The sequence below is a fragment of the Ictalurus punctatus genome, unplaced genomic scaffold, assembly GCF_001660625.3.
Source record: "Ictalurus punctatus breed USDA103 unplaced genomic scaffold, Coco_2.0 Super-Scaffold_100056, whole genome shotgun sequence".
NCBI lineage: Eukaryota > Metazoa > Chordata > Actinopteri > Siluriformes > Ictaluridae > Ictalurus > Ictalurus punctatus.
In genome coordinates this window covers 224,544-240,000 of record NW_026521088.1, presented here as the reverse complement: position 1 = coordinate 240,000, position 15,457 = coordinate 224,544, and the positions used below count along the sequence as shown (strand labels likewise).

The 15,457-nt window shown below is 41.0% G+C and overlaps 1 protein-coding gene across 3 annotated transcripts in view; it reads right to left on the bottom strand.

The window, feature by feature from the left end:
• Window positions 1-10,986, bottom strand: part of LOC128630380 (NLR family CARD domain-containing protein 3-like) — an 87,985-nt gene extending 76,999 nt beyond the window's left edge. Inside the window, exons 1-7 of one of the 3 annotated variants that reach the window (XM_053678863.1) lie at window positions 10,908-10,986; window positions 10,628-10,749; window positions 10,056-10,172; window positions 9,620-9,674; window positions 9,175-9,382; window positions 7,123-8,890; window positions 5,008-5,181 (exon numbers count right to left, since the gene is read on the bottom strand). In XM_053678863.1, coding sequence (XP_053534838.1) covers window positions 5,124-5,181; window positions 7,123-8,890; window positions 9,175-9,382; window positions 9,620-9,674; window positions 10,056-10,105 — 2,139 coding nt within the window. In that variant the 5' untranslated portion in view covers window positions 10,106-10,172; window positions 10,628-10,749; window positions 10,908-10,986 and the 3' untranslated portion in view covers window positions 5,008-5,123. Of the gene's footprint in view, window positions 1-5,007; window positions 5,182-7,122; window positions 8,891-9,174; window positions 9,383-9,619; window positions 9,675-10,055; window positions 10,173-10,627; window positions 10,848-10,907 lie in introns of those variants that run through there. The other 2 variants (XM_053678864.1, XM_053678865.1) reach the window with 2 other exon arrangements.
• Window positions 10,987-15,457: the final 4,471 nt, after the last annotated feature.

Genomic DNA, 15,457 nt, shown 5'->3' with positions numbered 1-15,457 from the left:
GTGTGTGTGTGTGTGTGTGTGTGTACCTCAGTATCTCCTGTGTGTGTGTGTGTGTGTGTGTGTGTGTACCTCAGTATCTCCAGTGTACTGTGTGTGTGTGTGTGTGTGTACCTCAGTATCTCCTGTGTGTGTGTGTGTGTGTGTGTGTGTGTGTGTGTGTACCTCAGTATCTCCAGTGTACTGTGTGTGTGTGTGTGTGTGTGTGTGTGTGTGTGTACCTCAGTATCTCCTGTGTGTGTGTGTGTGTGTGTGTGTGTGTGTGTGTGTACCTCAGTATCTCCTGTGTGTGTGTGTGTGTGTGTGTGTGTGTACCTCAGTATCTCCTGTGTGTCTGTGTGTGTGTGTGTGTGTGTGTGTACCTCAGTATCTCCAGTGTACTGTGTGTGTGTGTGTGTGTGTGTGTGTGTGTGTGTGTGTGTACCTCAGTATCTCCTGTGTGTGTGTGTGTGTGTGTGTGTGTGTGTGTGTGTACCTCAGTATCTCCAATGTACTGTGTGTGTGTGTGTGTGTGTACCTCAGTATCTCCAGTGTACTGTGTGAATTCTCCAGTCCAGCAGAGAGCTACTTCACTCCTGAATACTGCAGGTTATTGTGACTCAGGTCCAGTTCTCTCAGACTGGAGGAGTTTGATCTGAGAACTGAGGACAGAACTCTACAGCTTTCCTGTGTCAGATTACACCAACATGGTCTGGAAGAGAAATTATGAAATATCAGAACACTGACCTCAAACACACACACAGCCATAATACACTCACTCTTTACCATGTAACAGAAATGTGAGTGTGTTTCTCTCTCACACAGAAATTAGAGAACAGGACACCACGTCAGCATTATTATTATTATTATTATTATTATTATTATTATTATTATTACTGTTATCATTATTGCTGGCTCAAATTTAGCCTATTACCCAAAAACACTTAAAATTCAACATAGAAGCAAATACTCACATCTACCTCTGAACCCAGTTGGAGATAGAAAAAAAGACACCAGCCGTGAGTGAGAAGAAGCAAGGGTCCAGATTTATTGGTTCCGTTCCACCACACGAGATCCACACCGAAGAGAATTCTCAGAAGTGATCTGACACCCTGAGCTTGAGCTCCAGTATTTATACTGTATTTACACAGTAAATAACCAATATGTTTCAAAAAGACTATGATATCAATACCAATAGGGTTAAAAAAGAGCTAATCTACATTACTATTATGTTCTAAAAAAGGGCTATTCAACTTACCATTAGCTCAAAAAACAGGGCTTTTAAATTTACCATTAGCTTCAAAAGTGGAGAGACAAAACAACGAGTGACCTTGGTCTCACTATTATCTCGCATGGGGGGGGGGGGGGGGGGGCAGCTTGACTCAGCTACCTCCTCATGGTTTTAAATGCCTCCTCATGGTTTTCTCTTAAAATTAAGGCCTTTCTTGTGAGAAAGAATCTTCACCATCTGAAGTATGAGTAAGTTACTTTTTCCTGTATTTCTAGTCTATAATTTATTTTCATATATGCTCTATATCTCTATTTTATATATAGTTATACTGCTTGAAAAATGGTTTAATGTACTTCCTACTTCATAATATCATTATATTACCCTTCTATTGTCCTACATATCCTACTATTCTGTTTTTTTATAAAGAATTTTCTATTATTATACGATATTAATAATAATAGAGCTGGTAATAGAGCTCTGTACAGAGCTGCCTGTGCCAACCTGAAAGGTGGTATTAAGGAAACTAAGGCGGCCTATAAGAGGGGCATAGAGTCCCACCTGTCCAGCAAAAATAAACGGGAGGTGTGGCAAGGCATACAGAACATCACGAACTACAGAGAACGTGAGGCGACAACAGGAGACCTGAGTGCGATGCTGGCAGAAGAGCTAAATTGCTTCTTTGCTCGCTTTGAAACATCACAACAACAGCACTCATCTGCTCCAGCCCCACCTCCACCCTCATCTGGCCCCCGTACCAGTCCAGCCCTGCCTCCATTCCTTTCTGGTTCCTGCACCACTCTACTTACTGTGAGGGAACACGATGTTAGACGGATGTTTCTGGCAGTGAACCCCAGGAAGGCTGCTGGCCCAGACGGTGTACCTGGTAAGGTGCTCAGATCATGTGCCCACCAGCTTGCCCACATCTTTACCAGAATTTTCAATCTCTCCCTGGCCCAAGCAGTCATCCCGGCCTGCCTAAAATCAGCCATAATCATCCCAGTGCCAAAGAAGTCGCCCACCACTAGCCTGAATGATTATCGTCCTGTGGCCCTCACTCCAGTTATCAAGAAGGGCTTTGAGAGATTGGTTCTTCAGCACATGAAGGACTACCTCCCCCCAGATTTCGATCCTTTTCAATTCGCTTATCGTGCGAACAGATCCACAGAGGATGCTATCGCCATAGCTGTCCACTACGTGTTGAGACATCTAGAGCAGCAACAGAGCTACGTCCGGATGCTTTTTGTGGATTACTGTTCGGCTTTTAATACAATAATTCCTGACATTCTCATCACCAAATTGGTCACCCTTGACCTCCCCCACCTCACGTGTGCCTGGATAAAGGACTTTCTCACCAACCGGTCCCAGACAGTGAGACCCGGACCCCACCTCTCCTCCACTCGCACGTTGAGCACAGGTTCTCCACAGGGCTGTGTGTTGAGCCCCCTCCTGTACTGTCTCTACACATACGACTGTAGACCAGTCCACAACAATAATCTTATCAAGTTTGCTGACGACACCACAGTGGTCGGACTCATCTCAAAAGGAGATGAGGCAGCCTACAGAGAGGAGGTCCTAAACTTGGCAGCCTGGTGTTCAAAGAACAATCTGACTCTAAACACCAAGAAAACCAAGGAACTCATTGTAGACTTCAGAAAACACAACACTGAGCTGGCCGCCCTTTTCATTAATGGTGAGTGTGTGGAGAGGGTCCACACCGTCCGGTTTCTTGGCATCCTTATCTCTGCAAACATCCCCTGGACGGACATCACAGCGGTTATCAAGAAGGCTCAAACGTGGCTACACTTCCTGAGGGTTCTCAGGAAGTACAATCTGGACTCCAATCTGCTGCTGATCTTCTACCGCTCGTCCGTCGAGAGCCTGCTGACATACTGTATCACGGTGTGGTAGAGTAGCTGCACCGCAGCAGACAGGAAGAGGCTTCAGAGAGTAGTAAGAGCAGCACAGAAGATCATTGGCTGCCCTCTCCCCTCCCTGATGGATATTTACACCTACCGTTGCCTCAGCAGAGGAAAAACCCATCATTAAGGACAGTTCTCACCCTGGCTTTGATCTGTTCAATCTGTTGCCCTCAGGGAGATGTTACAAGTGCATCAAAACAAGCACTAGTAGATTTAAGAATAGTTTCTTCCCGAAAGCTATTACCATTATAAACACATACATGTACTGAGTTCACAGCATATGTATATAGTGTCTCAAAACTGTGAATTTCATAGTACCTCCCCCATCCACCCCAATATCTTGTTTATCTTGTTTATTTATCTGTTTATTCTTCTTGTTTATTGAATGTACATGTGTGCACGGAACAAAAAGGAGTGGCTCTTAATTTCATTGTACATTTGTATAGTGACAATAAAAGGCATTCATTCATTCATATTACCCTTATAATATCTTAATACTCCTTTTTATTATTCTTATAAAGTTATAATGGGGTGTGTGTGTGTGTGTGTGTTAGCACTCCTCAGCTCTTATACTTCTTTTTGACTCTTCGACTAATAAACCATAGTGTAGTACTCTTAAAGATCTCTAAAGTGTGAATCCAATTCGTCAATATCCGCTTAATACCGCTTCTGTGTGTCTACGTGCCCATTGTCATTCCTTCTTCTCCCCTTTACTGGATCTGGTTCTGGATCTCGATCTGGACACTCATTATCAGCTTGTGCATCTCACTGCTGATATCATGGTGCTACTTAACTTTCTTTGCAGCACCCCCTCTGGAAATGGAAATGCGGGGTCCCCCCCCCTCTCCGATACAGAATCTGCTCCGTGAACATGTGTATTGACGCCTCTACCCAGCCAGAACCCCCCGCCAGCTTTCAGTCTGAGGAAGATGTCACCTTCTCTGACCTGGGCCCCGACCATTCTTCCCTCTTCTCACCTGTCAGTCCGCCCCATTCTCAGTGGTCCTCTCACTTCACCTTCGCTGACTATCCCATGTCCCCAGGACGCACCCCCCCCCCACCGCTCTCCTCAAGATTATGCACCCACCAGTCCTGTGAATTATCAATAAAATTACATATTACTCATACTAAGTCTCCCTCATGTTTATTTCATGTCATTTTTATCCACAACATTATTATTATTATTATTATTATTTTTATTATTATTATTATTATTATTATTATTATTATTATTGAAATGAAAACAGAAGGGTTTTTGTTTGAATAAATGCTTTATAATAATTGAAACCATTTTTAAGGGAAGTACAAGGGAGTGTTTGCGTGTGAGACAGAGTAGGTGTGTTTGTGTGGGTGTGTGTGTGAGAGAGTATGTGTGTGTGTGTGTGTGTGTGTGTGTGTGTGTATGTGTGCGTGTACCTCAGTATCTCCAGTGACAGTGTGTGTGTGTGTGTGTGTGTGTGTGTGTGTGTGTGTGTGTGTGTGTGTATCTCCAGTGTACAGTGTGTGTGTGTGTGTGTGTGTGTGTATCTCCAGTGTACAGTGTGTGTGTGTGTGTGTGTGTGTGTGTATCTCCAGTGTACAGTGTGTGTGTGTGTGTGTGTGTGTGTGTGTATCTCCAGTGTACAGTGTGTGTGTGTGTGTGTGTGTGTGTGTGTATCTCCAGTGTACAGTGTGTGTGTGTGTGTGTGTGTGTGTGTATCTCCAGTGTACAGTGTGTGTGTGTGTGTGTGTGTGTGTGTGTGTGTGTATCTCCAGTGTACAGTGTGTGTGTGTGTGTGTGTGTGTGTGTATCTCCAGTGTACAGTGTGTGTGTGTGTGTGTATCTCCAGTGTACAGTGTGTGTGTGTGTGTGTGTGTGTGTGTGTGAGTGAGTGTGTGTACCTCAGTATCTCCAGTGTACAGTGCGGATTCTCCAGTCCAGCAGAGAGCAGCTTCACTCCTGAATCCTGCAGGTTATTGTTACTCAGGTCCAGTTCTCTCACTCTGGAGGAGTTTGATCAGAGAACTGAGGACAGAACTCTACAGCTTTCCTCTGTCAGATCACACCAACACAGACTGGAAGAGAAATGATGAAATATCAGAACACTGATCTCAAACACACACAGCCATAATACACTTACTCTTTACCATGTAACAGAAATGTGAGTGTGTTTCTCTCACACACACAAATCAGAGGACAGGACACCACATCAGCATTACTATTATTATTATTATTATTATTATTATTATTATTATTATTATCATTATTATTATTGAAATGAAATCAGAAGGGTTTTCGTTTGAATAATGGAAACCATTTTTAAGGGACGTACATGTAAAAAAGTCTGTGTGTGTGTGTGAGAGTCTGTGTGTGTGTGTGTGAGTGTGTGTGAGAGAGACAGAGAGAGTGTGTGTGTGTGTGAGTGAGTGTGTGTGTGTGAGAGAGTGTGTGGAGTAAATTGACGAGTAACTGGAAATCCGTCTCACACAGTGCATGCATTATTTATTTGTTTGTTTGTTTGTTTGTTTATGGTAAATATTCACACATTTTTTGTTAGAGATTAAAGTTGTAAACAGGACGCATCCCTTGATCTGCACAGAGGGATTATGATATTTTTGCTAACTGGAAATCCGTCCTCGAGGACAATCCTCTTTCATCCTGTAAACTAATCCCACACCAGATCCAATCTAAAGAGAAAGTCTGATCGGTCCAAACCAAACAAGGTCGGTGTGAAAGTGAAAAAGCACAGAAGAGTTTTAATCAAGTTCTGTTGTAAGTGTGTAGTGAGCTAGAAGACATCTATGTGTTACTGAACATCAGGTGTTTTTCTGTATCTCTGTATGTCCTGTCTAACCTGAGTTAGAAGAACCGTGTGTTTTGTCTAAAGCAGCTTTATTCTGGCAATAAATGAGCAATTAGACATTCACCAGAACTGTGTTTCCAATCAAGGCCCTTTAAGCTTCAATACCAGTGTCACAATAACAGATCAGACTTCCAGAATGAAGTGTACCAGGCTGGGACTAAAGTCAGAAAGTCATTAAGGCATAAGGGTGAATTTTGGGACAAGGTAAAAATCCTGTCCTGATGAAACCTTTCAGAAAATTCAACGCAAGGCGCATGCGCTGCAAAAAATGACCTTGTCCCAATAAAACCATAAGAAAATCCAACTAACAACGCATGCACCACAAATGTAATGTATCATATAGATATGAATAATTCATTACGGCGATGGAGATTGGTTTGTTTTCAGAAAGAAGAGGTTAATGCCCCGACTAGGGATAATTTAACTGCTTCAGAAAAGTATATAAAGACGTGTGTGTGTGTGTGTGTGTTTAATTCAGACTTTCTGCAGACTGTCTCACTTTGTTGTTTCAATAAAGTTTGATGACATTTGGCATCTACAAACCCTCTGTCTCTGAAGTCTTTAACTTAGGTTGGAAAGATTGTTTTCCACGACACTCTCACATGTGTCCCTCAGTGCAGATTGGGCGATATGATACGTTGATACACATCATAGGACCAGAAAATAGAATAATCAATCATGTCTATGGATAGATATTTTCCTATATCCTCTATATCACCAATGTCACATGTTGTATTCATATTGTTCCCATGGTGACAGTGTTCTGTTTTTCTTCTTCTCGTTTGTGAAGTTCTGTTCAATGTAACTTTCAAATGAAAGGAGAAAAGAAAAAGTGCCTTTCACTGGTGTTTAGATCACAAATTGATCAAAAAGCAGTGATGAATACATGCAGTTATTCTGTAGAGATCATTTCTTCATCAGTTTTAGAGAAAAGGTAATAAATGGTGATAGAAGGTTTTGTCCACATGGCCCCGCCCTCAGTGCAGACGTAACGTGTTGGTGTAAAGAGTGAAACTCTTCTTTAACAGTACCAGAGGTTTGTTTAAAGATGATTAGAGTAATTATTAACCAGCATTAATCCAAACAGTGCAGTTCAGTGTTACATTAAAATCATAAACCATGCAGTAATACATTTATAAATAAAAATACTCACACAGCTCTTCTGGAGGCTTTGACCACTGGCAGCAGCTTCAGAAGACATTCCTCTGATCGGTCATATTTACTCAAATTAAACTCATCCAGCTCCTGATCTGAGTTCAGTAACACAAACACCAGAGCTGACCACTGAGCAGGAGAGAGTATGGTTCCCCTGAGACGACTGTAACCTCCTCTGTTCAGGTAAGTCTGTACTTCCTGCACTAGAGAATGATCATTCAGTTCATTCAGACAGTGGAACAGATTGATGGATTTCTCTGGAGATGGATTCTCCCTGATCTTCTCCTTGATGTACTCGACTGTTTCCTGTTTGCTGTGAGAGCTGCTTCCTGTCTGTGGCATTAACCCTCGTAAGAGAGTCTGATTGGACTCCAGTGAGAGACCCAGAAGGAAACGGAGGAACAGGTCCAGGTGTCCGTTCTCACTCTGTAAGGCCTTGTCCACTGCACTCTTGAGGAGATCAGACATGTTTGACTTGTTGAGAAGATCAGACAGATTAATGGTTGGTTGTTCTGTTACATTTCTGCTGATGAAGGAGAGAAATGTGTATAAAGCAGCCAGAAACTCCTGAACACTCAGATGTACAAAGCTGAACACCTTCCCCAGGTGAAGCCCAAACTCCTCTCTGAAGATTTGGATACACACTCCTGAGTACACTGACACTTCTCTCACATCAATGCCACACTCTCTCAGGTCTTCCTCATAGAAGATCAGTTTTCCTTTCTCCAGCTGTTGGAAAGCCAGTTTTCCCAGTGCCAGGATACTCTCTCTGGTCTGCTGAGGATCAGGGTCACATTTCTGATGGTATTTTTGGTCCTTGTGTTTGATCTGAAAGATCAGGAAGTGTGTGAACATTTGAGTCAGAGTCTTGGGGATCTCTCCACTCTCTGCTTCACCCAACATTCTCTCTAGAACAGTGGCTGAGATCCAGCAGAAGACTGGGATGTGGCACATGATGTAGAGGCTTCTTGAAGACTTCATGTGTAAGATGATTTTATCAGCCAGGCTCTGATCACTGATCCTCTTCCTGAAGTACTCCTCTTTCTGAGGATCACTGAACCCTCGTACCTCTGTTACCTTTTCTGCACACTCAGGAGGGATCTGATTGGCTGCTCCTGGTCGAGAGGTTATCCAGAGGAGAGCAGAGAAAAGCAGATTCCCCTTGATGAGGTTCGTCAGCAGCACATCCACTGAGGCTGACACTGTCACATCACACAGTCTCTCATTCTTCTGGAAATTTAGAGGAAGTCGACACTCATCCAGACCATCAAAGATCAACAGCACTTTGTAGGAGTCTATTAATTCTAGTTTTCTCATTTCAGGGAAAAAGTGATGAAGAAGATCCATCAGACTGAGATGTTTCTGCTTCATCAGATTCAGCTCTCTAAAGGGAAGTGGAAACATGAAGGTGACGTCCTGATTTGCTTTTCCTTCAGCCCAGTCCAGAATGAACTTCTGCACCGAGACTGTTTTTCCAATTCCAGCAACCCCTTTCGTCAGCACACTTCTGATGGACTTGTCTTTAAAGAGATCATTACATTTGATGGGTGTCTCCTGTGTTGCTGGTCTCCTGGACGCTGTCTCAATCTGTCTCACCTCATGTTCATTATTGACGTCTCCACTCCAACCCTCTGTGATGTAGAGCTCTGTATAGATCTCATTCAGAAGTGCTGAGCTTCCATGCTGTGAGATTCCTTCATTAATTCTTTTAAACTTCTCTCTCAGGCTGGATTTCAGCTTTGTCTGATACACAGAGGCCACAGACTCTAATAAACAAAGTAATAAGATGTTTTAATGTAAAATCACTGAACACAGGATTAAATGTAAAATTGAAATGCTGCTGTTCATTCCTGATTCATGTAGTAAATATTCCTGAAGGAACAGGACCATTGTACAGAGTCACCACAAGCTGGACCACGAACAGAACAGAAAAGCAGCAGATGTACATGATACTAAACTCAAACTTCAAACTAAAAGTGTTCCTATCTAAAACTATTTCCTTTCTCTAAAGTGGACCTGATGGAATAAAGCCATGACTCAGAGCTCTTACTGTTGTGCAGTGTGTTAGCGAGATCTGTGTGGTTCATGTTCTTCAGGATGTGCAGTGTGATCTTCAGCGCTACCTCTCTGACACTGTGCAGATCCTCCTCATCCTCCACCTCCCTCTCAGTGCATGCTGGGTAATCTGGACTCAGGAGCTTCCTAAATGTCTTCAGCTCATTCTTTATCAGAGTGATGACTTTGTGTTCCAGCTCCTGCTTAGAAACACACAGGAACACATCTAAATATTATAATGTTACACACTTAGAGATGCTTTTATTTTGTGAAAAGAATAAAAGTCTCTTTCTATTACCACAGTTACAGCTGAAATTCTGTCCAATTACCCATAATGCTGCTGCACATTATTAAATCTGTAAATTGTCATGATCTTAAATAAAAAAAAAAAACCTGCAACATATTCACACACAAGTTACACACATTAAAAAGACACACACCTTGAATATGGAGTCCAACTGATTTCTGCTGAGGTTTGATTTCTTCTGTTGTGGTCTGTGAAGAAATAAAACACATGATGTAATATAGACTATATGTATTCATAGCTGCACAACACACACTAATAAATACAGAGACAGATATATAACACTATGCTCTTAACACAATACACTGATTTCAGGATTTCTCACTGACACTAACATGTTTATGAATAAAATAGTCATCTAGTCATTAATGTCCCAGGTGTAAATGTTGCTGTGTAGCACCACAGACCCTCCAGCTCAGGGACTGCAGGCTGAACTGAACTCTTAAAGCAGTTTTCCTCACTGCCAGTCTGAGAGCTGCAGCACTGCACAGTTTAGTGTTTCACTGCTTCAGAATGAGACCAGTGAGTTTGATCAGGTGGAACATTGCTGTAAAACACCTCACTGTACTGACCTCACATCAGGAGAACTGGCTCCGTCTCTGAAGGTAAGTGGTTGCTCCATTGATCAGTCACTCTTCATGGACACACAGCTGGGTTCTGGTGAGTCTGATCTCTTTCCCTCCTTCATTCTAGAATTAAACAGAAATATCAGCAATAATTAATACTCTGCTGTCTCAGCACTGTTACACAATGTGTTCATCATTAAACACCAATAATTCCATCTTTTTAATTCAGCTCCAGTCTGCACACTTATTCAAACAGGAGACACGCCTCATACCTCAGGAATTACACTGATGTCAGGAGTCCCAATCACAGATAACTGACTCAGCTGGGTCTTAAAGCCTGTAGAATTCACCGACTCAAAGCTACGCTGCTCTTCTCCACATTGCACAGTCCTTTTTACTCTTCTCTCAGTGAATGATTTCTCTAAACTGTTCTTAGATCAGATCAGTGATATATTCACTGCTATTAAACACCTTAAAGCAAACTTTAGTTCCTCTGTTAACTAGTGAGTGTTTAGAGATACAGATCTGTTCCATGAGACGGTGTGTATTTATTGCTGGTGAATGGAAAAGTTACTCACCTCTCGTCTCTCTTTAAGTCCTGTTTTCCAGACACACTCATGTTGGAGGTCATGTCTCCTTCTCCAGTTTACAGCAGGACACACGTTTACTTCACTGCAACATCGGCGTGTTAAATCAAACCCTGTATCAGCACAGAGTTCACTTACAGGAAATAGTCACTGTATCAAGTCATAAAACAACCTGTGTACATTCAAACTTCAGTACAAACCCACAATACTATTCTGCTTCTGGTGTACATCAGTGTGTTTATATATTATAGCTTTAGATGTAGATACTCACTGTGTTTTTACTTTTGAAATGGTGTATTTTCCTCTCCACACTAAATGGAGACTGACTTTCACTTTCACTTTCACTGTCTACCTGTTTATTCTGCAGGGGGGGGGCAGAGAGGTAGGGTAATAAATACACACACACACACACACACACACACACACACACAGAGAAAGAGAGATATGGTTTGTTATCATACAGCTTTCTGATCCATCGAGCAAAGGCCTGTAAATACTGAAAGTATAAGCCTGAAAACGCTGCAAATACAGAGAACAGAATTAAAAGTCTGGTAAAATCTACATCACACACATTATCATTTCACTACCTTCATTTATTATCTCGTGGCTTCATTCAGCTGTGCACAAACAATTGTCTCTCTACTGAGCTCTATACAAATATATAAACTAAAATAAAATAACAGGAAGTAGAAACACTCAGCAGATCATTAGATAAAGAAGCAGAACTCATACACTGAGTAAGTTTACTTAAATATTTGCAGAAATGTATTTTTTCTGGTTTTCCCCTTAATGAGAGCGAGTATCCTGATATTAGTGAGGATTGGTATGTAAGTAGTTTTTGTGTGAATAATGAATGTTACTCAGAATAAAAGTGATGATGGAGAGTAAGTTAAACACATTGGTCAGACGAGTAACTAAGCCAGTGTTTCCCAATCGAGGTTCTGTCTGATGAGAGCAGGGGTGTGTGTAAAAATCCTTCAAACATTTTCTAAAATGATCAAATGTGTAGAAAACATTTAATATAGATGAGAAATATCTGATGTCTGAAATAATAACACAGACACAGAAATAATAAGACAGATACACACTCATAACAATAATAATAATAAATTATATAATAATAATAATAATCATATAAAACCCAATAAACCGTGACATTATCACTTGTCGCATTACAACAACACACAGCTATAAATATGAGAACATGTATAAAACTGAACTAAACAACCTCAATTTATTTTATTCATTCTATTAGATTTTTATTAAACATGGACCTCCACTTTCATTAAATAGACTTATTATTTATTGTAGGCTCATTTTGTAAATGTTAACAATTACTGTAGACATCAAAAAGTCGAGCTTCCTGCAGATGTCATTTCTCACATTTACAAAACCAGGTGATTATTATATTCTCCCATCAGTGTAAATATCTCTTTATGTATAGAGAGAAAAGAAAGATATTACAGAATGATCACTCTGTATGTTCACCATCAGTGTAAATATCTCTTTATGTATAGAGAGAAAAGAAAGATATTACAGAATGATCACTCTGGATGTTCACCATCAGTGTAAAGGTCTCTGCGTATAAAGACAGCAGAATGAGGTGTAATCACTGTGTCTGATGGTGTAGTGTAGTGACTGTGTTTATTTGTGAAGATACTGATGAATGAAAACATGGTGCACCCCAAAAAACTTTCAGTTTTGGCTTTATTATCTCAGCAGTATGTACAAAGCAAATCCAAATCACTATTTTAAAAACCTTTCCATGAATTTTGTGCCATCTGGCTCCCTCTATGGTACTTTCCGGCAAGAGTCGCCTCCAAGTCATTCATTTCCGGATCCGGCGCCATGCGGACCGCCATGAGAAATGAAGCCTCACGCACTCAACACGCTCGACCGCACACTCCGCAATGACATCATTTTTGCCGGACATGTCGAGTATAAACCAGGCTTAACGCTGTCTAGCATCAGTGTTTGTGTAGGCTGCACAAATTTTTTGAAAATATTCAAAGGGTGCCGTGACTGAAAAAAGGTAGGGAAACGCTGCTCTAAAAAAATCATAGAAACATGCACTTCCTAAACTGGGCCACATGATGGCAGTCACGATCCATCCAGAGCAATGGATGAAATCTCCATGCTTCCATCCATCTATTCTCTGTACCGCTTATTCTACACAGGTCACGGGGAGCCTGGAGCCTATCCCAGGGGATTCAGGCATGAGGCAGGGGACACCCTGGACATGGTGCCAACCCATTGCAGGGCACAATCTCACACTTTGGACAATATAGAGATGCCAACCAGCCCACAACACATGCCTTTTGACTGGGGAGAAAACCGGAGTACGTGGAGGAAACAAAGCATGCGGAGAACATGGAGGCGAGAATCAAACCAACAGCCCCGTAGGTGTGAGGTGAACGTGCTGAGCACTTTCCACTGTGCCCCCTGAATGAAATATGAGTTTCATCAATAATTATCCTAAAGGGGAAAAAGGAGAGAGATATTAATATTAATATGGCTAAATACTACAAACATATAAACACCATTATTAAAAGATAAATTACAGAATACCGCTTCTGGGAAATTGCCGTTCCCAAGTTTGGCCACAGGAGGGCAGTCATGCTCCATCCAGCACAACACACAACGCCGCCTAAAACAGAGGTAGGTTTTGGGTATTTTACACAAACAGAGCTCATCAGCATTATTACTGTTTATTGTATTATTTTGACATAAAAATAATACATTGTGGGCAGTGGTGGCTCAACGGTTAATGCTCTGTATAAGCCCCAGTGCTGCCACTGTTGAGGCCTTGAGCAAGGCCCTTAACCCTCTCTGCTCCAGGGTCACCGAATCACAGCTGACCCTGTACTCTGACCCCAACTTCCTAACAAGCTGGGAAGAGAATTTCACTGTGCTGTAATGTATAATTGACAAATAAAGGTTTCCACTTCTATCTTCTGACCATTATAATTATTAATTAACCATTTATTATGGTGTTGTTGTTTTTTTTTATGCACCCATGGTGGAAACATTTCCTCTTTGGGGAAATTTATATCTATATTCTGCTTAATTGATAGAAACCCAAAAAGTACAAATTCCAGTCACGCTAGTATTGCTTTGTTGGTCATTTGATGCAGATTCACATAATTTATTCCGGGGCACCACCAAAAATGATGCTACTGAACTTCTACAGACTTGAGGAAGTATGTGATTGCAGCTGAAGAAAAAATAGGAAGCATTTGCCAAATTTGATACTGAACGAACTCTGGAATTTCTTACTTTTGTTGCTTCAGGACAAGATTCAAGAGGACAAGTGCTGGCTCAAATTTAGCCTATTACCCCAAAACACTTAAAATTCAACTTAGAAGCCAATACTCACATCTACCTCTGAGCCCAGTTGGAGATAGAAAAAAAACACCAGCCGTGAGTGAGAAGAAGCAAGGGTCCAGCTTTATTGGTTCCGTTCCACTACACGAGATCCACACCGATGAGAATTCTCAGAAGTGATCTGATACCCTGAGCTTAAGCTCCAGTATTTATACTGTACTTACACAGTAAATAACCCATATGTTTCAAGAAGACTATGATATCACTACCAATAGGGTTAAAAAAGAGCTCATCTACCTTACTCTTATGTTCCAGAAAAGGGCCATTCCACTTACACATAGAATCAAAACCAGGGGTTTTCAAATTACACATAAAATCAAAACCAAGGGATTTCCAATAACCCAGAAAATCAAAACCAAGGGATTTCTAATAACCCAGAGAATCAAAACCAAGGGATTTAAATAACCCATAAAATCAAAAGTAAAGTAGAGAGACAAAACAATCTAGAGTGACCTCGGTCTTACTATTATCTCACGGGGGGGCAGCTTGACTCAGCCACCTTTATAAATGGCTCCTCATGGTTCTCTCTTAAAATTAAGGCCTTCCTTGCGAGCCTGCATTTCTAGTTTATAATTTATTTTCATATTTGCTCTATATCTCTATTTTATATATAGATATACTGCTTGAAAAACGGTTTACTGTATTTCCTACTTCATAATATCATCATATCATTATATTACTCTTCTACTGTCCTACATATCCTATTATTCTGTTTTTTATAAAGAGTATATATATTATTATTATAAGATAGTACCCTTATAATATCTTAATATTCCTTTTTATTATTCTTATAAAGTTATAGTAGTATGTGAGAGAGAGAGAGAGTAGAGAACCCTAACCCTAACCCTAACCCAAACCCTAACCCTAACCCTAACCCTAAAAATAAGTGGATGTCGAAGATCTCAAAGAAGAATAACTTTATTACAGCGTGGCAGTGACAAAGTACATGAAGCACTTTGAGAGTCAAAGTGAACGCCGAATAATATCAACACAGACATTTATACTGTTTCAAACCAGGTTTTCTGTATGTAATGTAAATTAAGGATAGCATTTGATTCGAGCACTTTCTCTTCTCACAGTACGGATGTTACAGGTGTGACCCCAAATGGTGAGGTGAAAGGATTATCGAGACAAATGTCTTTCTGAATGCTAATTACGGCCACATAGCCCTTTTGTCCAGGGATGGTTCTTGATGTCCCACTGCTGCTCTCGTGCTATAACTGTGTGAATGTCACTTTAGGTGATATTATACACATATTTCTGAGACCCAGATAAATTGTCCCTTTGATTTCTTCTGATTGTGGATACGATACAAAATATCATGCTGCAGTCTTACAGGTGGAATCAACACTGGAGTGTCACCACATCTGTACACTAACATGTTGTCCTGTGCATCATGCTCGGCAAACAGACCGTCTACAATAGTTTGTCCGTTGC